This window comes from Dreissena polymorpha, chromosome 10 (assembly GCF_020536995.1).
Source record: "Dreissena polymorpha isolate Duluth1 chromosome 10, UMN_Dpol_1.0, whole genome shotgun sequence".
NCBI classification, from domain to species: domain Eukaryota; kingdom Metazoa; phylum Mollusca; class Bivalvia; order Myida; family Dreissenidae; genus Dreissena; species Dreissena polymorpha.
Window position 1 is genome coordinate 51,495,720 of NC_068364.1, and position 24,062 is coordinate 51,519,781.

Genomic DNA, 24,062 nt, shown 5'->3' on the forward strand with positions numbered 1-24,062 from the left:
ATGCCGTCCCGAACGAACGACAACTCTTGGTCAGTGTGAAAAGGTTACAACATACCAATATATACACACAAAAAACTTTCACATTGACAAAAGATGCTATATTGTGTATTACATACAGAAATATGAATAACTTTTGATACTTGATTATGCATGATTTTTTGTATATTTTCGTGGTGGTTCCGCATGTTGTTATTAGTTTATTACAGAATGCGTTTCATAATTGACGTTTTTAGGCGCATGTGCGCAAAGGTGTCTGTTAAGTGTGTGCGTGTGAGTGTGTGTTTGCGTGTAAGTGTGAGTGTGCGTGTGCGACTGCGTGCGCGTACGTACGTTAGTGCGTGCGTTCGTGTACGTGCGTGCGTGTCTGGGGGTTCATGCGTGTGGCTGTCAGTGTGTCTGTGTGTATGTGTTTTGTAAGTTACATGTTAGAGAAACAAAAACGATAGTAATTAAAAACACGTGTAATAGATGCAACAAAACAACATTTGTGTTGAGGGAAAGAACGCACTGCGTATACAGAGGAAAGAATGCAAAGTCCGGGGCTAGGCTTATTGCCACAGTTCTAGTGTTTATGTTTTGTTTGATTATCGTGAGTTGTTGCTATCTGACACTTTTCGGGCGTATGTTGTTCTGGTAGCCCCATTGTTTTTGTTTGGCCATGGCTTTGCAGGCCATAGTTTGTACTTGCCAAAGGACACAAGCTCGTTGCGGTCTTGACCTCGGTATCGAACGAACAATTTCCTTCGTGGGACTAGGCCCTCTCTACCAAATCGGGTTCTTTTAGACGCAATGATGATAGAACTTCTGCATTGATCTTTGTTAGGTCCTCGTTAATGAAAACGCCCGTACCTTTTAGAAGCTTGGCACGTTGCATTATGTCGATTTTTGTTTGCTGTCTGACAAATTTCACGATTACCGGTCTGTTTTTATTCGGGGCATATTTTCCAAGACGATGGGCAACGTCGACGTCTTTACTTTCGAGTTTTAGGCCGAGCTTTTTACTTAACAGCGATATCGTTTCGTCGGCCACAACCATCGATGTTTGTTGTTCAGAGTCATTGGCTAGACCAGAAATTCGGACACTGTTCCTTCGGCCGTATTGTTCCAGATTGTTTAGACTGGAGTTGTGGATGCTTACTGCGTCTTGCAGCGCTTTTTTCACAGTTTGGCACTAATTTCGTCTAGGCGTTTTTCTATTGGTGTTTCGGTATGCTCTGTCGTGGTTTTTGATGCACCGCTTTGTATAAAGTCCGTCATGCTTTTTTGATTTTGTTTCTCATCTTCCGTTTTCGACTTTTTACTATTCTTTTTGTTCTGTTTGTTTAGTTTATTTGAGTCTGGTGTTTCGAACACATGCACGTCAATTAAGCTAGCATCGGCTGCATCGGCTGCGTTGCTCTCACTTGCCGTGGATGAGTGACGTCTTTTGCTCATTGTTATTGTTTATTATGTTATAATGTAAAAATCCGAGTATCTTTGTGGTCTTTATGAGTTTATAACGGTTTATTCGGAGTGATGCGCTTTATTGTATTCAATATTCAATAAGATGAATTGATCATGCGTGACGAATTTACAGCACATAACGGGTAACATATAATAGGCTGTAAGGCTAGAACTTGTTTGTCACACAATTGATAAGTTTCGTGATTGCTATATATAAATTTATTTATTTTGAATATTAAAATACCCCACCCGCGTGAATATAGAGCGGGGGGGGAGAGATATATGTAGAAAAGTCATTTGAAGCACATTTAACAACAGTTCTTTACTTGGCTCTCGTGCAATAGTCCATATTACTATATTCCATCCATTTGAAGCACAGATTGCACTCAGATCACTCGCGTTTTTTTTTATTTTATAGGTCTCATTTTCGGTGTTCGTGTTGACATTTAACCGGACTCATTGCCTTCGACTGATATTATCAGTATCAAAGATGTGTGAAGTCTAGCGACTTGAACAATCGGTACTTACTTAGCAAATGAGCACAATCGCAAAAAAGCAGGAGCCATGACGGAATATATTATTATTCAGCTGCTGAATCTAGAATCGGGAGCACGATTTGAGAAATAAAATGCAATATTTAAACGGATATGCATTGTCATTTGAGTATCGTATTGCATGGTTTGCATTGGAAAAAAAATGTGATGATACTGTAATGTAGGGAAATAAGCTTTGTTAGAACGACTTTCACTGTTCGAAAAACGTTAATCTTTTGAAGTCGTAGTCTCCTATTAAAACACGAGAATATCCTATGTCGCACAACACTACAACGGAGGAAGTGCTTGCAGGCCTTTCTGCTCTAGACATCCGGAGGTTGAATTATCCAAAATGGGCGCATCAAATCGCTGGCGGTATGTTGGTGTTAATTGGGTTTTTCGGTTTTGTAGAAAACGTGTTGGTAATTTTGACATTTTCCAAAAACAAACGCTTGCTGTCCCCGACAAACATTTTTATCCTTGGCGTGGCTATTGGTGATCTGTGCATGGTCTGTTTGGGAAACCCTTTAGAATTTACATCGGCCATCAACGGAGCCTGGTTCGCCGGGGACGCGGCGTGTGTTCTTGTGGGATTCGAAGTCTACCTGTTTGGACTGTCTCAGCTTTATCTGCTATCGGCGGTCAGCGTGAACAGGTACATCGTCATGACCAAACCCCTACTGACGCCCAAAATCACGACTAAAGTCGCATGTGCAAGCGTTGCCGGGTGTTTTGGACTGGCTCTTTTTTGGGCCGTGTGTCCCTTAATAGGCTGGAGCAGCTATGGACTAGAGGCGTCGGGTGTCTTTTGTGGGCTTAACTGGACGCACGTCAGTGTATCTAACACTTCTTACTTCATCTCGATCACGATCTTCTGCTTCTTTGCCCCACTCGGCATCATGTTCGTATGCTACTACCACGTGTTCATGACGGTAAGGAAAAGATTAAACATTTCAAATAAATGTACAGGTTATTAATAAGCAGAATATGTGGTCAATTGTATGCAGTTTTAAAGCCGCACTAGGTATAATTAACGAGTTATAAATTATAATACAGTGAAATTGGCATCATTTGTTATATACTGAACGAACTAGTCCTACGATTACATGAAAAAAAATATGAGCCTTGTTCTGAGAAAACTGGGCTTAATGCATGTGCGTAAAGTTTTGTTCCAGGTTATCCTGTGCAGTCCGCCCAGGCTAATCAGGGACGACACTTTCCTCCTAAACTTGATTTTCTGTAAGGAGTGACTTCCTTGGAACTATAAAAAAGCATAAAAGCGGAAAGTGTCGTCCCTGCACAGGCTAATCTGGGACGACACTTTACGCACATGCATTAAGCCGAGTTTTCTCAGAACGAGGATCATATGCAATTAAGAAGTAACAACGTAACTGTAGGCTAATGCATTTCCCCATGCAACTTTGTTATTAACTAAGTTAATTATTTTATTAATTTTAAATGTCAAAATCATTTTCTCACGCAAGCTTCAAAGTACGAAATGGAATGATCGTTCGTTAATGTAGGTGTATTTAAATTTTATTTTTATGTATCAAACCCTTGGACAGGCGCTAATTGGACATGACGAAGATGGTTTGAGTTACATGTATATGCTAGTGCATGTGTATAATAAGATTCATATGCGTATTCTGCTTTATAATGTTTGTGTTGCAGATCCAATGGTATTATTTTTGTAGTATGAACAAATCTGCACAGATGGAATTTCACAACACGTTAATTTGTATGTTAATGAGTTTTTCAATGGATACACACACATTAATTCCAATGGAATTTTATTCTATATTTTTTTATCATCGTTTTTATTTATTTGATTTTCTTTTTATTAACCCGTCTTTTATCGCTGTCAGGTACATAGAAACCAGGGTAAACATATAAAATTCATAAAATAAACTTAAGTAACACATCAATAACATTCAGTGTGTACATACCTTACTTCGATTCTATAGGTACGTTATGTTACACTTCATCATATATTATTTAATCATTTTCAGTAGAAAAATCTTGAACAAGACAAACAATCTGATACCAAGGATTATGATATTTGTTTGTATTTACACGAAACGCAACAGAAACCGTCAAAGCTTATAAAGGCGTTTAACAATTACCAAGAATGTCATTCGTCATGAATGTTTATTAGATATCCCTCAAAGACACAAAGCAATGGTTCTTCATAGCAAACGGAATCGAGAGCGGTACAATAAGCCTTCGGCTTTTGATACACTCGAGCCTAAATAAATTGGTTTACAGCCAAAGATTAATTTGCGGTAACTATTAAGGAGCGCAATGTTTGCATTTTTAAATGTTATTGTAAGGTAGATATACAACAAAATTATATTGACGTAACAAGCCTTTTACATTAACACAAACATTGTTTCCGTTTGATCGTATAACAATCGCTATAGAAAAACATATTGACATGTGAGCCGACCGCATGCATTGAAAAATCAATGTGCTGTGTGCATGTAGGAACATTGTATAGAATGCAATGAACTATTTGTGTTTAAGGTCAAGAGACCCAACAGCAACTCGGTATGGAATTTGAACAGCAGCATTGCTCGCAAGAACCTGAAACTCGAGCGAAGAATATTGAAAAGCTGCGTCATCATGTGCGGTATGGAACCAGCCTAAATTGTTTGTAAATTCTATTTTAGACCGATGTTATAGCAAACGATCTTTGGTGTATTAAAAAATATGTCATTCTTTAGGTCAACATGTCAATGTTCAAGGTCAAATGAGCCTGTAGCATGAAAACTGTTTACCATATAAAATCTTCGTTCCGTATGATATAAAGAAGCGATTGTCAAAGGTAGTGTGTTGATGAAATTTATTGAACTGGAATCAATCAAATACAATAATACCTCATTGTCGTTCTATTGCATTGTCGTCTGTCTTGCGAAATACGTGCACAAACACAACTGGGTCAGAGTGCTTACTCACACAGATATCAAGCGTGTTGCATGTATGTGTCGCAAGTGTCGGGTTAATGTAATTAAGCTTTACAGTTCTTATTTAACAAATGCTAATTTTCCTCCGACTTTCCACAAGTGAGGATTATAGGATTGTTCTACGTCCGTCCGTTTGTCTGTCTTTCTCTTCGTCCGTCGGCAAAACTTGATCAGCAATTCCTATAAAAACCTGCTGATACGTGTTGTTTTTATCATTGCAATGCGTTATTGACTACCAGCGGTTGAACGGCAGGTCACTGTTTCCAGAAATAGAAAAAAACATAATTTTATACCATCTTAAAAGGCAGAGGTGATAATAAAACTTGATAAGCATTCTGTGACATTTATCCATAATCTTGCCTTTTGTCTGTTTTGTAATCACTTCTCCAGTTCATCACAACTGGTTGTCTTTTTGTGCGCAAACATTGTAAATACTTGGTAGGTACATGAGATACGAAGATCAAACATTGCATACACATAAGAAGCTATAACGGGATTTTGCTAGATTTTAAAATGTTCCGTTCGTCACCCATATGTTCGTCGATAAACCAGCAGATAAACCAAATTGGAGACAAAACACGCAGGCCAAAAGACGTAGGACATTTTAAACGCATCTCAAATGTACAAGAAATAGTTTAGAAGTTAAAATATTGTTCATAATAAAATCATACTTTGTAGTGATGACAGCTCAAAGTGGTAAATATTGGGGACAAATGCTATGAATATACTTGATAATGTAAAGACAGTTTAGATGTTATTATTTTATGTTATTCACGAGTTGATCATTTATATTTTGCTACTATGTTTGAACGTGATTACGCTGCAGCCATATATCTGATTGATTTACTCTTCATTGTTTGCTGTCAGGAGCACTTAATATATAATATTAAGTGGATGAAAACAGACTTTCAGGCGGATAAAAATGTAGGCTTCTATTCCACGATCGACGGATAAATAAAACTGCTGACATGTTAATGTAAATTGTGTATTCAAAAAAAGTTGTAAAACATATTTTATTCTTAAATGACCAAAACAAACTTTATTATGTTTGAACACTTTAATCATTAAACCTTTTAAAATCATATCAATCAGTCGATGAAATGTTTTTGCTTACAGGCGTTTACTGGATCGTGTGGACGCCTTACGCAGTTGTCTCTTTCATCCAGGCGTTTGGCGACCCGGACAGCGTGCCGCTATGGATGGCGGAGCTTCCGGCGACGGCGGCTAAGTCCCAGGTGGTCTGGAACCCCATTATCTACGTCGGAACCAATAAGAAATTCAGGATGGCATTTTACCAGGTTTGAGTTTCTACGTTGGTGTCACACGGCATAACTTAAACGATGCAAATTTAGATGGGAATAGTGTTGGATTGATTTGCCGTTGAAAGCAAATGTATGCGTAAAACCCGCCGGCAATCATTATTTGCACCTCGCACTATAAAAGTCCACAATGATGTGTACACTTTATTATCCCCCGCCATAGGCAGAGGGATATTGTTTTGGCGTTGTCCGTCCATCCGTCCGGCACTTTTGTGTCCGGACCCATATCTTGGAAGTGCTTTGGCGGATTTCATTGAAATTTGGTATGAGTATATATATATGGATAAGAGGATGGTGCACGCCAAATGGCATAGTACACCATATGTTAATAACAGAGTTATGGTCCTTTGTATCTTGAATATATGTTGTTTGTTTGTCCGAAGCCATATCTTGGCAGTGCTTTGGCGAATTTTATTGAAACTTGGTATGAGTGTATATATATATATATATATATATATATATATATATATATATATATATATATATATATATATATATATATATATATATATATATATATATATATATATATATATATATATATATATATATATATATATATGGATAAGAGGATGATTCACGCTAAATGGCATTGCACACCATTGGATTATAAAGGAGTAATTGCCCTTTGTATCTTGAAAAAATGCTTTTGTGTGTGTCCGGAGCCATATCTTGGAAGTGCTTTGACGGATTTCATTGAAACTTGGTATGAGTATATATATGGATAAGAGAATGATGCATGTTGGCGTTGTCCAACCATCCAGATAACGTTTGTGTCCAGAAGTTCATTGGCGGGGGATATCAATATAATAAATTTGCTTGTTTTATTAAAAACGAATATTGAATCACTTCTTTTTATATGAATCCAATTTGTAAGTGCAACACAACACTGACAGTTCAAAGTAGTAAAAGTAATTTCAAAAACTCGGTTATAAACACATTCTTCTTCTAATGTAACAACAAAATTACATTAGTTAACACTTGTCTATCAGGTGGTATATGAAATATCATTTTTTGTAAAACGTTAGTCGTAGTTCAAACTCTTTAATAAGAGCCGTGATGTGCGGAAATCGGTCTTATGCAGGATGTGAGCAGTCTGCACAAGAGATATCTGGTCTGCTATACATTGCAATGATTTGCAGTCTCTTTAGCGGACAGTGTAGCTCCTTACCAGACTTCGCGACTGTGCAGGCTGATCTGGATCTAAGCTAGTCGCATATTGCATAAGACGCATGTTTCGCAAGATACAGGTAAATTATCAGAAAAGATTACCCATTTATCATTATCTTTCTACAGAGCCTGCCAAGTACCTGGTTGAGAGACTGGTTTGAGGTACAAGCAGAGGAGGTGATGCCTGAAAATATGGAACTTAACGATATGCCCGGTCAGTCCGCACCCAAGGTAGGGACCCAAAACCGAGTTGTCTTTTCATTACGTATATTTACGTAGTTTTCGTTCTTTTATGCCGAGAAAACGTGTAAAAGATTCAAGATTTGCTTCGTACTGCATCGTCTTGTTTTTGACATTTGATTGAAAAAAACTAATTGTTCAATAACATGTTAAAGCGACATTTCTTTAACAGATTCACGAGTTGTCAATAAATAAATGTGATAGTATTATTGTAATAATAGTGGTTCATGATTGATGATGAATGATTTATGATGATGATAATGATAATAACACAGATAATAATACTTACAACGTGAGGATTATGATGGTGATTGTGATGATGATAACATAGATGATAATTATGTTGATAATTCAACAATGTCATATTTGCCGGCAGGTCAGCAATCGGCATTCACTGTTACTCCACCCGCAACTAACAAGGTCGCCCCTTCCAGTCTGTACCACTGACGTATAGAAGAACAAACATCACAGCAATAGTCTTCCCTGAACCTGCACTTTCAGTATAAAAGACCACATAAACTCCATTGATCCTGTACCACGAACATCTAGCCCACATAGATCTCGCAGCGGTTTTCTTTCCGATTCGTCTTGGAAATATAATAGCCGTTGTGCTATGATGGTCCTAATAATCGCCATCACGGCATCACTTATTGTGTCCAAATGCGAGATAATGCTTTAAAGTACATGATAATCCATTATGAGCTATTCATATCTGACTAGTGAAAAATACTTCACTTGATCGATTTCTAATTATTCAAGCCAAAAAAAAGACCAAACGTTCTTCTTAAAGATTGCATTGCATGCAGCTAGACATAGACTGTAATTAATGGAGCTAGACATAGATTGAATTATATGCAGCTGAACAGAAGATGGCAATCATGTATTATGAAAATAAAGATTAACCCACTTGTAAGTTAGTAACAAGCAAGAGTTCAAGGCAAATTGGATGATCTTGTCTTTGAAAACTGCTTGTTAAAATTCTTTAATATTTATCAAAGTACTTCTGCAATTTCACCGAAAACATGTCAACCTTGTCAGTTATTTCTTGTAAACTACATGTTAACGTTTGTCTTTCTGTATGTAGCTACACACTCATGTACACAAAAACTAGTAATTTAAGTATAAATATTGTAATCTCCCTGTAAATGTATGATTACTTTACTTTTCATGCGTTAAGGGGCCTTTTCACAGATTTTGGCATGTTTTGAAGTTTGTCATTAAATGCTTTATATTGCTAAATGTTAACATTGGATATGAAAAGCTCCAGTAAAAAAGCAATAATAAAATTAAAAAAAGAAAAAAGGTAACCCTGAACAGGGCTCGAACCATTGACCCTTGGAGTCCTGGAGAAATAAGTCTCACATTTAGACCACTCGGCCATCCTTCCGGATACCATGTCAGGTGTATTTTATACTTCATATAATCAATCCTCGTAGTTTCACAAAATATAACGACAACAACAGAACTCTCAAAAGTATTAATTCGTTTTGCGTTGCAACGCTTTATAATTTTCGGGATTTTTGATCGTCAAAAGATGCATATAATGGCTATTTTAGAGCATGGTAAATGTTCAGTATTACTGTTTCTCCACAAATATCATAACCAAAACGAAAATGTGCGATTCTGAAACAACTGTTTCAATTTTGTAAATTCATCCAAACGGAAAAGGCCCCTTTAATCAATTTCATACTGTATTAAATAACTATGATATGTTTGTATTTTTTATGAATAAAGAGTGACAACTGTTCAATTTTCTATGAGTATACAGTAATGGTTCTTGTTCGACACACGAGTGTGTGCTTTAGTGGATATGTAGCTAGACAGCTATGTTTTATCAAATAGGTTGACTTTTAAAAAAATATGAAAAACATATTAATGGCAACGTATTGTTTCACTTTAAAAAATAAACTGTGAATATTGAAACCCAAATTTGCCTTACATTTTTTTATCTTAATTAATAAGGTAGTTTAGGTATAGCGTTCTGATGAATTCATTCGTTTCATTTAAATTCAATTAATATTATTAAGTTATCGACAAATTGTATTAATTGTTTTTTTTGTCTTACAATTTACCATAAATAATTAAAATCACGCTTTTCTTCAGCAATTATATTTTTCTCTTATTTTATATGCACTTTAAATTTTGCGCACTCGTGATCATAGAAACACGTATATTGTACACGTATATTCCTGATTTCTTTTATTTAACCACTCGGTAACTGCAATTCGAGCATGCATCAACTGCAATATTCGTTCTGGAAAACCTGGGCTTAATGTATGTTAGTACAATGTCGTCCCAGATTAGCCTGTGTAAGCCAATATTAAACCACGTCTTTATATTGCCATTTATCCAATATAATATCAGCTTTAAAAGTTGTTTTTTTCGTGCTAAGAAAAACCGTGTACACGATTAAAGATCAGTTACATGTTGGCAGAAGAGAAATTTATCGTCATTAATCTTCTCTGCATTTGCGGACAAATTAATATTTCAAATGACTATAAAAAAACAGGAAAAGAATCGAGAAGGAACTCGTATTTTTTTTTTAATTCTTTCACTTTAAATCAAACATAATGCCATGTGATGTTTCATTTGTGAAAAACACATTGCAAAATGCTACCAAAATATATCGGACCGGGAAGTTTTGATGCACGTAACCTGTAAATAAACTGGATTTAAAATAATTGATGTTATCGACGAGTTATGTTTGCGTAGCACTCCTTAGCCGTCCAAAGTGATTTATAACTCTGTATCGAATGCATTTCATGCTATCGACATGTGATTTGTGTGAAGCATTCTTTGGCACTCACGTGCGATCAGTAACAATGATATACGAGGCATGTGATGAAATCTTATATTGCACTTAACACATAATAATGATTTAGTCGTTTGAAAATTGTAACCAGTATGTACAAAAATGCATTACCTATTAGTTAAAATATTCTTAGAACTGGGGTCAGCGCACGATAATTATTAACAAAAAGGGTGTTCAGTATTGTATACAAATTCAAGTACGTTCTTAGAATATATATACTTGTATGCAACGATCCTTTTTAGACTGTCAATACTGACATTAAACATATATCATTTTATTGTTCACTTCTTCCAACACACTGCACTTTCTGACTCGACGGCTGACAATTGTATTTTCATTACACATTTCCCTACAAAGTGCAACTCCATTACCTGTTACGGTATATGTGTCTATAAATGATGCTAGCATTCGACCAAGAACATTTGATTGTAACGTCTATTGTAAAAAACAAACCTTTTTACAATTAGTTGTCCAGTAAAAAAAACAATGAAAAGTGTCAGAACGCATTGATTTAATGTATATTATTATTTATTGGAAATGTGCAGCTTTAATCAAATGTAGAATATGACGTGCGATATTTATCCATATTATACGCACTATTTTATGTTATTCAAACATGATATAGTTGACTTCATTTTAAATTAATGTATTCTTTTTATTATTGCCAATTACTCTTTGCCCATTTTGCACACGGTCCATATTATTCCGTGAGTCTACTGTTCTATGTGTATTATTGTAACATGTATACGATTATATTGTCTCAACTCCTTTAATAGGAAATTGCACTTGTAATTGACGTTTCGGCAACGTATGTCTTGAACTTCATCAACTTGTCTAACAAATAGTGTAGGAAAGGCTGTGTGTGGACTGGTAATATATCCATATGAGGAGAATAAATACGTTACTTTGTAGTCGTAAGTCTCAAATCAACGAGAGTAGCTCGAAAACGTAAACATGTTACTCATTAGATAGTCTTGATAGGCATATACTGTTACGTACGCGACACATTTGGACCTTATCGCTGTTAATCCAAATATATTTGACAACGAAAATATAATATAAATGAGTCGCGCTTTGTGAAAAGGAAGCAGTCCGCACAAATAAATCAGGCACTTCCCGCCTAAACTTGATTTTGGCTAGAAAGAGACTTTCTTGAAAAGAAAAATATCATACAAGCAGTGTCTTCCCTTATAATCGTGTGCGGACTGCACAGGCTAATCTTGAACGACACTTTATGCACGTGCAGTAAACCCCCTTTTTACAAAGCACGGCCCAAATAAGGCAAATTGATAATGTAGTTCTCAAAAACTGATTGAAATCAAAACCGAATGCAATAGAATGCATGTTGAGTGCGGATTTTCAAGAAAACTACTTCGTTTTATCGTGACAGTGCTATTCGTAGTATATACTAGATTGATTTTGATTTTAAATTGATGTACGCTTTTTACGCTTTTATACTGAGAACCCAACATATCATGCGTGATCATATACGCCAAGCATACAGTTTTTATTCTCTTAAGCTGACAGTAAGCGATTTTATATTTCAAAAGCATGTATGTTACGGAATGCAATAGTAATTACTCGAGATTTTGCTTCTATCAGCCGTCTATAAAATATGTCGTCATATATTCATTTTACGGTGGAAGGGGCTATTAAACTATGTCAACACCCATATCATTAATTGTATTCTTAAGCCTGATTTAATTTTTATTTTAATATACATAATAAATAATATAGTTGCATGTATGATAAAAGTAAGTAAACAGTGAGTACTGGTAAACACCGTCTCGAGCCGCAATTTTCAGACTGGCAAAATATTATGAAAATCGGATGTAAGACATAAAAACAGTTCAAAGAAGAACATATTTCCACATTACCTCCAAAGTCGTAGAGTTATCAAAGAGTCGAAGACCTGTATAATAACTTTTTACACAGACTTGAGTTGATACCTTATACACTTTTTCAGCGCGTGAATAGTATGTCATATGTCTTATAAATCTTAAGTATCCACAAGTACATGGTATAATGTGTCTGCATCACACAGTCGATGAACTGTACCTAAGGGCATTCCGAAATGCGGAACGATTTATGTGGTAAATGGTAAGCTTGATTTAAGCAATAATACATAAGTATTCATGAAGCTACACATGTCAGTTGTTTTTATCAGTTGTTTGTTTTGGAGTAACAGAATGATGTCGATGCAGTATATCTGTATAATCGTCCAATTATGTGTCGTTTTAAATTAAGTTGTCTGTATTTTTATTATTTTGCGCGTAACATATTTAACGAATATTTATGTTATAATAGACTTTTTATAAATGAATAAATTACCGTTAACGATTTAACCCAGCAAAAATGATTTTAACCGATGATGCTTTTTTGTACAGTTTACTATTTCAAATTGCTTGTTTCAGGTGTTTGCTTTTTATATTTACACACCACTTGAAGTTTGCTAAGAAGATACTTACTTAAAACGAAGCATAAAGGGAAAGTGTCGTCCCAGATAATCCTTTGCGGACTGCACATCATATAAAGGGAAAGTGTCGTCCCAGATAATCCTTTGCGGACTGCTCATCATATAAAGGGAAAGTGTCGTTCCAGATAATCCTTTGCGGACTGCACATCATATAAAGGGAAAGTGTCGTCCCAGATAATCCTTTGCGGACTGCTCATCATATAAAGGGAAAGTGTCGTTCCAGATAATCCTTTGCGGACTGCACATCATATAAAGGGAAAGTGTCGTCCCAGATAATCCTTTGCGGACTGCACATCATATAAAGGGAAAGTGTCGTCCCAGATAATCCTTTGCGGACTGCACATCATATAAAGGGAAAGTGTCGTTCCAGATAATCCTTTGCGGACTGCACATCATATAAAGGGAAAGTGTCGTCCCAGATAATCCTTTGCGGACTGCACATCATATAAAGGGAAAGTGTCGTTCCAGATAATCCTTTGCGGACTGCACATCATATAAAGGGAAAGTGTCGTCCCAGATAATCCTTTGCGGACTGCACATCATATAAAGGGAAAGTGTCGTCCCAGATAATCCTTTGCGGACTGCACATCATATAAAGGGAAAGTGTCGTTCCAGATAATCCTTTGCGGACTGCACATCATATAAAGGGAAAGTGTCGTCCCAGATAATCCTTTGCGGACTGCACATCATATAAAGGGAAAGTGTCGTCCCAGATAATCCTTTGCGGACTGCACATCATATAAAGGGAAAGTGTCGTTCCAGATAATCCTTTGCGGACTGCACATCATATAAAGGGAAAGTGTCGTCCCAGATAATCCTTTGCGGACTGCACATCATATAAAGGGAAAGTGTCGTCCCAGATAATCCTTTGCGGACTGCACATCATATAAAGGGAAAGTGTCGTCCCAGATAATACTTTGCGGACTGCACATCATATAAAGGGAAAGTGTCGTCCCAGATAATCCTTTGCGGACTGCACATCATATAAAGGGAAAGTGTCGTCCCAGATAATCCTTTGCGGACTGCACATCATATAAAGGGAAAGTGTCGTCCCAGATAATCCTTTGCGGACTGCACATCATATAAAGGGAAAGTGTCGTCCCAGATAATCCTTTGCGGACTGCACATCATATAAAGGGAAAGTGTCGTCCCAGATAATCCTTTGCGGACTGCACATCATATAAAGGGAAAGTGTCGTCCCAGATAATCCTTTGCGGACTGCACATCATATAAAGGGAAAGTGTCGTCCCAGATAATCCTTTGCGGACTGCACATCATATAAAGGGAAAGTGTCGTCCCAGATAATCCTTTGCGGACTGCACATCATATAAAGGGAAAGTGTCGTCCCAGATAATCCTTTGCGGACTGCACATCATATAAAGGGAAAGTGTCGTCCCAGATAATCCTTTGCGGACTGCACATCATATAAAGGGAAAGTGTCGTCCCAGATAATCCTTTGCGGACTGCACATCATATAAAGGGAAAGTGTCGTCCCAGATAATCCTTTGCGGACTGCACATCATATAAATGGAAAGTGTCGTCCCAGATAATCCTTTGCGGACTGCACATCATATAAAGGGAAAGTGTCGTCCCAGATAATCCTTTGCGGACTGCACATCATATAAAGGGAAAGTGTCGTCCCAGATAATCCTTTGCGGACTGCACATCATATAAAGGGAAAGTGTCGTCCCAGATAATCCTTTGCGGACTGCACATCATATAAAGGGAAAGTGTCGTCCCAGATAATCCTTTGCGGACTGCACATCATATAAAGGGTAAGTGTCGTCCCAGATAATCCTTTGCGGACTGCACATCATATAAAGGGAAAGTGTCGTCCCAGATAATCCTTTGCGGACTGCACATCATATAAATGGAAAGTGTCGTCCCAGATAATCCTTTGCGGACTGCACATCATATAAAGGGAAAGTGTCGTCCCAGATAATCCTTTGCGGACTGCACATCATATAAAGGGAAAGTGTCGTCCCAGACAATCCTTTGCGGACTGCACATCATATAAATGGAAAGTGTCGTCCCAGATAATCCTTTGCGGACTGCACATCATATAAAGGGAAAGTGTCGTCCCAGATAATCCTTTGCGGACTGCACATCATATAAAGGGAAAGTGTCGTCCCAGATAATCCTTTGCGGACTGCACATCATATAAATGGAAAGTGTCGTCCCAGATAATCCTTTGCGGACTGCACATCATATAAAGGGAAAGTGTCGTCCCAGATAATCCTTTGCGGACTGCACATCATATAAAGGGAAAGTGTCGTCCCAGATAATCCTTTGCGGACTGCACATCATATAAAGGGAAAGTGTCGTTCCAGATAATCCTTTGCGGACTGCACATCATATAAAGGGAAAGTGTCGTCCCAGATAATCCTTTGCGGACTGCACATCATATAAAGGGAAAGTGTCGTCCCAGATAATCCTTTGCGGACTGCACATCATATAAAGGGAAAGTGTCGTTCCAGATAATCCTTTGCGGACTGCACATCATATAAAGGGAAAGTGTCGTCCCAGATAATCCTTTGCGGACTGCACATCATATAAAGGGAAAGTGTCGTCCCAGATAATCCTTTGCGGACTGCACATCATATAAAGGGAAAGTGTCGTCCCAGATAATACTTTGCGGACTGCACATCATATAAAGGGAAAGTGTCGTCCCAGATAATCCTTTGCGGACTGCACATCATATAAAGGGAAAGTGTCGTCCCAGATAATCCTTTGCGGACTGCACATCATATAAAGGGAAAGTGTCGTCCCAGATAATCCTTTGCGGACTGCACATCATATAAAGGGAAAGTGTCGTCCCAGATAATCCTTTGCGGACTGCACATCATATAAAGGGAAAGTGTCGTCCCAGATAATCCTTTGCGGACTGCACATCATATAAAGGGAAAGTGTCGTCCCAGATAATCCTTTGCGGACTGCACATCATATAAAGGGAAAGTGTCGTCCCAGATAATCCTTTGCGGACTGCACATCATATAAAGGGAAAGTGTCGTCCCAGATAATCCTTTGCGGACTGCACATCATATAAAGGGAAAGTGTCGTCCCAGATAATCCTTTGCGGACTGCACATCATATAAAGGGAAAGTGTCGTCCCAGATAATCCTTTGCGGACTGCACATCATATAAAGGGAAAGTGTCGTCCCAGATAATCCTTTGCGGACTGCACATCATATAAAGGGAAAGTGTCGTCCCAGATAATCCTTTGCGGACTGCACATCATATAAATGGAAAGTGTCGTCCCAGATAATCCTTTGCGGACTGCACATCATATAAAGGGAAAGTGTCGTCCCAGATAATCCTTTGCGGACTGCACATCATATAAAGGGAAAGTGTCGTCCCAGATAATCCTTTGCGGACTGCACATCATATAAAGGGAAAGTGTCGTCCCAGATAATCCTTTGCGGACTGCACATCATATAAAGGGAAAGTGTCGTCCCAGATAATCCTTTGCGGACTGCACATCATATAAAGGGTAAGTGTCGTCCCAGATAATCCTTTGCGGACTGCACATCATATAAAGGGAAAGTGTCGTCCCAGATAATCCTTTGCGGACTGCACATCATATAAATGGAAAGTGTCGTCCCAGATAATCCTTTGCGGACTGCACATCATATAAAGGGAAAGTGTCGTCCCAGATAATCCTTTGCGGACTGCACATCATATAAAGGGAAAGTGTCGTCCCAGACAATCCTTTGCGGACTGCACATCATATAAATGGAAAGTGTCGTCCCAGATAATCCTTTGCGGACTGCACATCATATAAAGGGAAAGTGTCGTCCCAGATAATCCTTTGCGGACTGCACATCATATAAAGGGAAAGTGTCGTCCCAGATAATCCTTTGCGGACTGCACATCATGTAAAGGGAAAGTGTCGTCCCAGATAATCCTTTGCAGACTGCACATCATATAAAGGGAAAGTGTCGTCCCAGATAATCCTTTGCGGACTGCACATCATATAAAGGGAAAGTGTCGTCCCAGATAATCCTTTGCGGACTGCACATCATATAAAGGGAATGTGTCGTCCCAGATAATCCTTTGCGGACTGCACATCATATAAAGGGAATGTGTCGTCCCAGATAATCCTTTGCGGACTGCACATCATATAAAGGGAATGTGTCGTCCCAGATAATCCTTTGCGGACTGCACATCATATAAAGGGAAAGTGTCGTCCCAGATAATCCTTTGCGGACTGCACATTATATAAAGGGAATGTGTCGTCTCAGATAATCCTTTGAGGACTGCACATGCTTATCTGGGACGACACTTTACGAACATGCATTAAACCCCTTTTCACAGAGCACGGCCTATTCGTATGCGTGTCGATGAATATAAATGTTTAATGTAATACGACGTTACCAATTTGTGAACTGCCCCATAGCTATAAACATGAGTTGTACCATAGGTATAGACGTGTATAGTCTTAAAGTACACTATTTACAAGTTACATCTAAGTTACACAATAATGTTGTTCGAGAACATTCATAACATAATAAAGAGTATAGCATACGAAGGAAATATATCATATTTCGACAATACCTTACTGACAACCATCGAATATGAACATTAAATCCCGTGTTATTGCGGTTAATAATTTCGATAAGATAAATTTGAGATGACTCCTGACATTAAGTTTACTTGGAAATTTCATCTGCTATGAATTTGATTGATTTAAAAGTATACAATGCGTTTACAAGTATAAACAGAATTGGCGTGTAACATTGCCAAGGAACAAGTTTTCAACCAATAAGTCGTAAACAAAAATATCCCGAAACCGCCACTGATATACGTTGCAAAATATGCCTTAAAGGCCCGGTCACACCGCCAGTACTTTGCTGGAGCGTTCCTTGAACGGTATGAAGAGGGGCCGAATTTCGGCAACGCTCGTCACCGCGCATAAAATGGATAAAAAAAAATCGAAAACACGAGCGTTGCCAAAGCGGTGCACCGCTGAAGCCAGCGTTGGTTTAGCGTTGGTCTAACGGTAGCGAACGGTAGCGAGCGTTGGTTTAGCGGTGACGCGAACGTTGATAGAGCGGCATTCTGCGCATGCGCGCGTCGGCTCGGCGGGAGTTTAAAGTTGGTACAGCGGCCAACCGCTTCTGACTACGGAACTGAACGGATCGCTTTGATAGACGTTCTGATAATTTTTGATAGAAGTCGATAGTTAAAGTTCATCATGCCACGTAGACAAAAGAAGTGGAAGGATGGAGATGGAGAGGCAGCAGCCTCCAAGAAGATCATTACTGAGCAGGCAGCTGAACCAATGGAGTCAGGTAAATATAGGTAGCCCACTAGTTGTGTCAAGAAATATTCAACAACTGTGAAAAAATACTGTTATGTATTTTACTTTAACATTTTAAATTTATAATTCATTTGTTATATTTTGCAGAGACCAGTAATGCCACACCAGAATCCACTGCTAGCACAGCCACTGTTAACACAACGACTGCTGCAACAGCCGAGGCAGGGACAGCTATTGATGAAGATAATCGCCAATAGAAATATTAAATTAAGTGATGATACTAATGATGATAATAATAATAATAATAATAATAATAATAATAATAATAATAATAACCATAATCTTTCAATCACGTTGACATTGTTCATGTAATATTCATTTGTTATATTTTGCAGAGACCAGCAATGCCACTCCAGAATCCACTGCTAGCACAGCCACTGTTAACACAGCCACAGCCACTGCTACCACAACCCAGGCAGGGGCAGCTGCTGATGAAGGTAATCACCAATGAAAATGTATGAAATGTAGTGATAATTATAATAATGATAATAATAATCTTTCAATTACGTTGACCTTGCTTATTTTTTATTCATTTGTTATTTTTTGCAGACTCTGATGACGAGCCCGAGAAGGCCCTGACACAGGACCAGCCTGACAATGAGGAAATACCACCCGGTGATAACCAACCTGAGGAGGGCCGTGCTACTGCTGGTGCTGCAGGTAATGATAATGTGATAATATGCAATGAAAAATCAATACAAAATGATCTAAATAATATATGTTTCATTTATACATTTAACTGTTATATTTTTCAGACTCTGAACGGGACGATGAACAGCCTCAGCCGCAGAAGAAGTCTCGCCGCAAGGCCCTCCTGCTCGACAATAACACTCAGAGCAACTCATCGAGTGGGTCCGGGAGCACGAACTTTTATGGAGGAAGGGGGCCACCGACTACAAGGATACAAAGAAGAAGACGGAACTTTGGGCCACGAAGGCAAGAGAGCTGAACATTGAGGAGGGAGCTGAAGTTCTCAGGACATGGTGGAAGTCAGTCCGGGACCTCTACGCTAAGCTTATCTACAAGAAGTCTGGCCAGGCTGCAGCGAACTTGACGGACAGAGAACTGTTCATCCAGAGGAACTGCGCCTTCCTGCACAAGGAGGTCAAGCCCAGGAAAGGCCAGCCACTTAGAAACATACCCCTCACACTAGAAACTTTAGCAAACCAGCCTCCAGAAGCCCAGCACTTTGCTTCGACCAGCATCTCTCGCCAGCCTTCCCACGACGTGGAGGAACAGGAAGAAGACGAGGGTTCCCTCTCGCTCATTGAAACTCAAGCGGCACTCACGAGGTCCCAGAGCACCCCACCTCCACCAGCTCTCTGCTCCACCACCACCAGACCACGCCGTGCCGCCACCAGAGCCGAGCCTGAAGACGCCCCTGCGATGCTGGAGATGAGAGATAGTATGAAGGCTACCAACGCCCTCCTGGAGAGACTGGTCCAAGCCCAGGAGATCAGCCATGCACGACAGCCCTTCATCACGTACATGTCCCAGTCTCTCCAACAACTACCTGACGCCCAGTACCAGCTCACAGTATAGAGAATGACGGCCATCCTCAAAGAGATGCAGCGACCCATCCCCCACCCCCTCCATCCAGCTCAACCACCTCCAGCATCAGTACCTTCACCCACACTCACCTTCTACCAGCAGCGGCCGCATTGCTACCAGCCCCAGACTCAGCATTACGGCTTCCAACAGCAGACTCAGCCTGAGCACCAACCTCAGCACTTCCAGCAATTGCAGACACCCAGAGGCAGCCAGCCATCCTCCACCCCAAGGAGCTCCAGCGCAGGACTCATGTTGTCATACATGCCGAAGTTTTACTACTTTAACCAAGCCAATATGAGCGCCGTCAGCGAGGGGTGGATTCTCCAGGACCTTCAAAGGCAGGATATAAATGCTCCATCCATACCAATCCCCGCCATAGCTCAAGGGACTGATGATTTACTGGCAGCCATAAGGGCCACCGTTGAGGAGAATTGAGACTGCTTGTGATGTGTTGAAGGGACTGCTCAGTTATTTTATGTGATTTTTGTTTAAGGGATGAGCTGAAAAGCTGTTTTGATGTTTATTGTTTTTATGTGCACTTGTGTGTTTGGGTGGTCTCAAAAGTTTTGAGCTTTAATAAACAACATTTTTATTAAACTATTCTTGAATACTTTATTTATTGGAATTTCTAACTTAAAAAAAAAACCTTCAAGTATTAAGCAAGACATGTTTTAACCCATTAAGACCTAGGCTATTTTTTGAGTCTACCTTTTTGACTAAAATTACCAAAAAGACAGCTTACTACAGGCTTAATGACTTACAAGACCCCATAGAACTGAAATCATTGAAAACAATGGAGCATTTGCTCCTTTTTGGAGCAAATGTTTTATTTATTACAATGGCTTCAGAAACTTAAATTTTCAGAGGTGCGGAAAGGCGCTACTGGGACTTAACGGATTAAACATAAAGTGCTTTTATTAATGTAATATGACATCAACAATGAATCGTATCACAAGTTTCTTTATTAATCTCATAACATTTCAAACAAACACAAGTACAATTTGTTCATTGCATGTCCAATACTGGGGCACCTGGAACGTTCGAGTTCCTTTAACAATGACAAATAACATTTACAACAAAGCAATCAACATATTACATGGGCAATTCACAAGTGTATCCTCAGTGTTCTGCGCAGTGTTCATTTGATAGCCACCATTCTTTCCTGCCAGTCCACTGATCCTGCAGGGGAGTTGCACCAATGCTTGAGTAGGTTACGCTGCCTCTTCCCATTACGCGAGGCTGTGTTTGGGCCTTGCACGACGATAGTGTCCTCCAAGTTCCGTCCTTCTCTCCATGCCCCACGCTGCAGGTTGCCATCTGGTTGTGCACGGTCCACAAGTCTGTTCTGAAGCACTGGATAGCGGGTGCGCATCAGGTTGTGGAGGATGCAGCAAGCTTCCACGATGGTTCTGACAGTTTCATGGTGATGTTGCATGGTGGTGAGCAGAATCTGGAACCTGTTGGCCAGGATGCCGAATGCGTTCTCCACGACCCGTCTTGCCCTGGACAGCCGATAGTTGAAGATGCGCTCTTCATGGGTGAGCTTTCTGGTGTTGTACGGCTTCATGAGGTAGGTCCGCAGTGAGAAGGCGTCATCTCCGATAATGAAGTAAGGTACATTCTGATTGTCATTGGGTAGGGAGTCTGGCTGAGGAAAGGCATGAATCCTGTTCTGATCCAGCCCACGATGGAGATCACTTTCATTGTAGATCTGAGCGTCTGAGGATGAGCCATTGCCTGAGACGTCAATGTAGGTGAACTTGTAGTCAGCATCCACCATGGCAAACAGGATCACGCTGTAAAAGCCTTTGTAGTTGTAGAATTCTGAGCCAGAGTTAGGAGGAGCTTTACAGGCCACGTGGTTGCCATCAATGGCACCAACTGTGTGGGGAAAGTTCCATCTCTGGTACCATTTGTCAGCTAGGTCTCTCCATCCTTGTTCAGTTGTTGGGCAAACAACAATTCATCTGTGTACTCCTAAATGATGGCCTTTACCACTTCTCTAACTACCACACTGATGGTGTTGTGGGGAACCCTCCAGGCGTATTGCATATTTGTGTAGGTGTTACCAGAGGCCAGGTGCCGTAGGGTGATTGCCACTTTGAGACCAGGTTCCAGGCTTGGTCGGTAATTGGTGTCTTGTTTGGTCAATCGGGGGGTCAGCCTCTGTACAACTTCATCAAACATGGCTGGTGGCATCCTCATAAAGTGATGGAAGGCTCGTGGATCCTCATTCCTCAGCTCCACCATCAGCTTGTGATACAGTCCATGTTCAGGCCTTCTCAGTATCCACTGTCTGACCCACACAACTCTGTCTCTCCTTCTTCTCTCTCTTCTCCTTCTGTCAACAGCTTGTTGCAATCTGAGGAGGTTCTGATTCTGCTGCTGGACTAGTGCACCAATCACAACTAGTCTCACAGCATCCATGATAGAACACTTTTACTGTAACTGAGCAAATTAAAATGAGGTCTGCACTCAACAGTAGCTCGATTTAAAATGGACTCCTGACTCATTTCTCCCCGTTTTTATAGCAAAATTCTGGTCCCGTTCCAACACCTCAATACCAACGCCAAACCAAAGTTCATCACTGCAATGGATCGCTACTTCAACGCCCGACACCGTTCCAACAATTCCGTGTCCGTTCGAAAAACGCTTACAACCTTTCCATCAAAGTTTGTGCAACGATTAATCACCGCCCGGGCAAAGCTGGCGAAGCTGCGGTTGTCCAGCATTCAAGATTTCTGCGTTGGCCTTGCGGACCCAAACGTCCACGAACTTGCGTCTAGCGGTGCTAAACTTTGACTGAGCGTCGGTGGAACGGTGGTGAACTTTGTCGGAGCGGAAAATTGCCCGCTCCTCACCGCTCGCAATATTTTGTGCAGCTCAAAACTTTCTGAGCGGTAGGAGGAACCATCAGCGGTGACCGAGCGTATACGGCATTGCCTTAACGGGGGCCAACTTCTGTTTAACGGTCGTGAACGGTCGTGAACGGTAGCGAGCGGTGATGATTGTTTTTCACCGCTCCAGGAACGCTCAAGCAAAGTTCTGGCGGTGTGACCGGGCCTTAAATATACTGCATAACTTATTCCTGATAAGTAACAGGCGAATCGGGGCGTAAAAGTTCAGTTTCATATGCAATAAATAAATAACAATAAAATATTTTCCGGCAATCGGAAAAACTCTGAGATAAAGAGCGTGATAAAAGTCTGATTTGTTTTATAAATAATTGATTATTTTATGCTTCTTAAAGGCTTTTTTCACAAAGGAATTTATAAGCAAAATTGGTCTTCCGTGGGATTTTTGCATTTCCTTATGGGATTTTTCTGTTGTTTTGTTTTCATGGGAATTTTTATTTCTTTTCCTATGGGATTTTTTCAACTTTTTTGATTTGGACAAAAATACCATGGGATAATATGCGCCTGTTAAGTCTTAGTTATCGATTTTAAGCACTGTAAAAGTATTTGTGCTGATTTTCGGTCAATTTTCTTTGATAGATAAAATCCCATTTGTTAATTTGAATAAAAATCTTTTGTTCATATTTTGCGAGATTGTTCCGTGTGACTTCCGGAAAAAAAAATTCCATCAAAATTAATGATAAATAATTTGTATGCCATTGTAATGCGTTTAATCTTGATACAAAAATTCCATGGGATTTTTTTTCCAAATGGGATTTTTTTCCGATTGGACTATTACTACTACTACTACTACTTCTACTATTACTTCTACTACTACTACTACTACTACTACTACTACTACTACTACTACTACTACTACTACTACTACTACTACAACTACTACTACTACTACTACTACTACTACTACTACTACTACTACTGCTACTACTACTACTACTACTACAATAACTATGACGTACGCATGTCATAGCCGGCCAATGATCATGGGCATTAGACGAGAAGTGTAATATAAAAAAAATGAAATATTTGTGCTTTGTTTGAAAACAGATTCAAAACCTATGAATTTAGAATGAACATAGAATGGACTATGTTGTTCAAATCATTCGATACAACTCTAAACGAAACTTTAATGAACATATATACAGTATATCAATATATTCTATATGTGTTTTAAGTACCTGAAAGAAAATGTAGCCAATTTGTAAAAACACACTTAAAAAGCCTTTTCAGGCGAAATATATCAGGAAAGAGTGAAACTTGTTATGTGTCAATTTATATTTATGGATACGAAACTGAGTGTAGCATTTTATTTAATTAAAA

General features: G+C 39.3%; 1 protein-coding gene across 1 annotated transcript; it reads left to right on the forward strand.

Annotated features, from left to right (window-relative positions):
• The first annotated feature begins 2,482 nt into the window (after positions 1 to 2,482).
• On the forward strand, positions 2,483 to 8,779 carry LOC127849109 (visual pigment-like receptor peropsin). Its single transcript, XM_052381831.1, has 5 exons — positions 2,483 to 2,908; positions 4,500 to 4,605; positions 6,056 to 6,237; positions 7,555 to 7,659; positions 8,753 to 8,779. The coding sequence occupies exons 1-5, from the start codon at positions 2,483 to 2,485 to the stop codon at positions 8,777 to 8,779; spliced, it is 846 nt and encodes a 281-aa protein (XP_052237791.1).
• Positions 8,780 to 24,062: the final 15,283 nt, after the last annotated feature.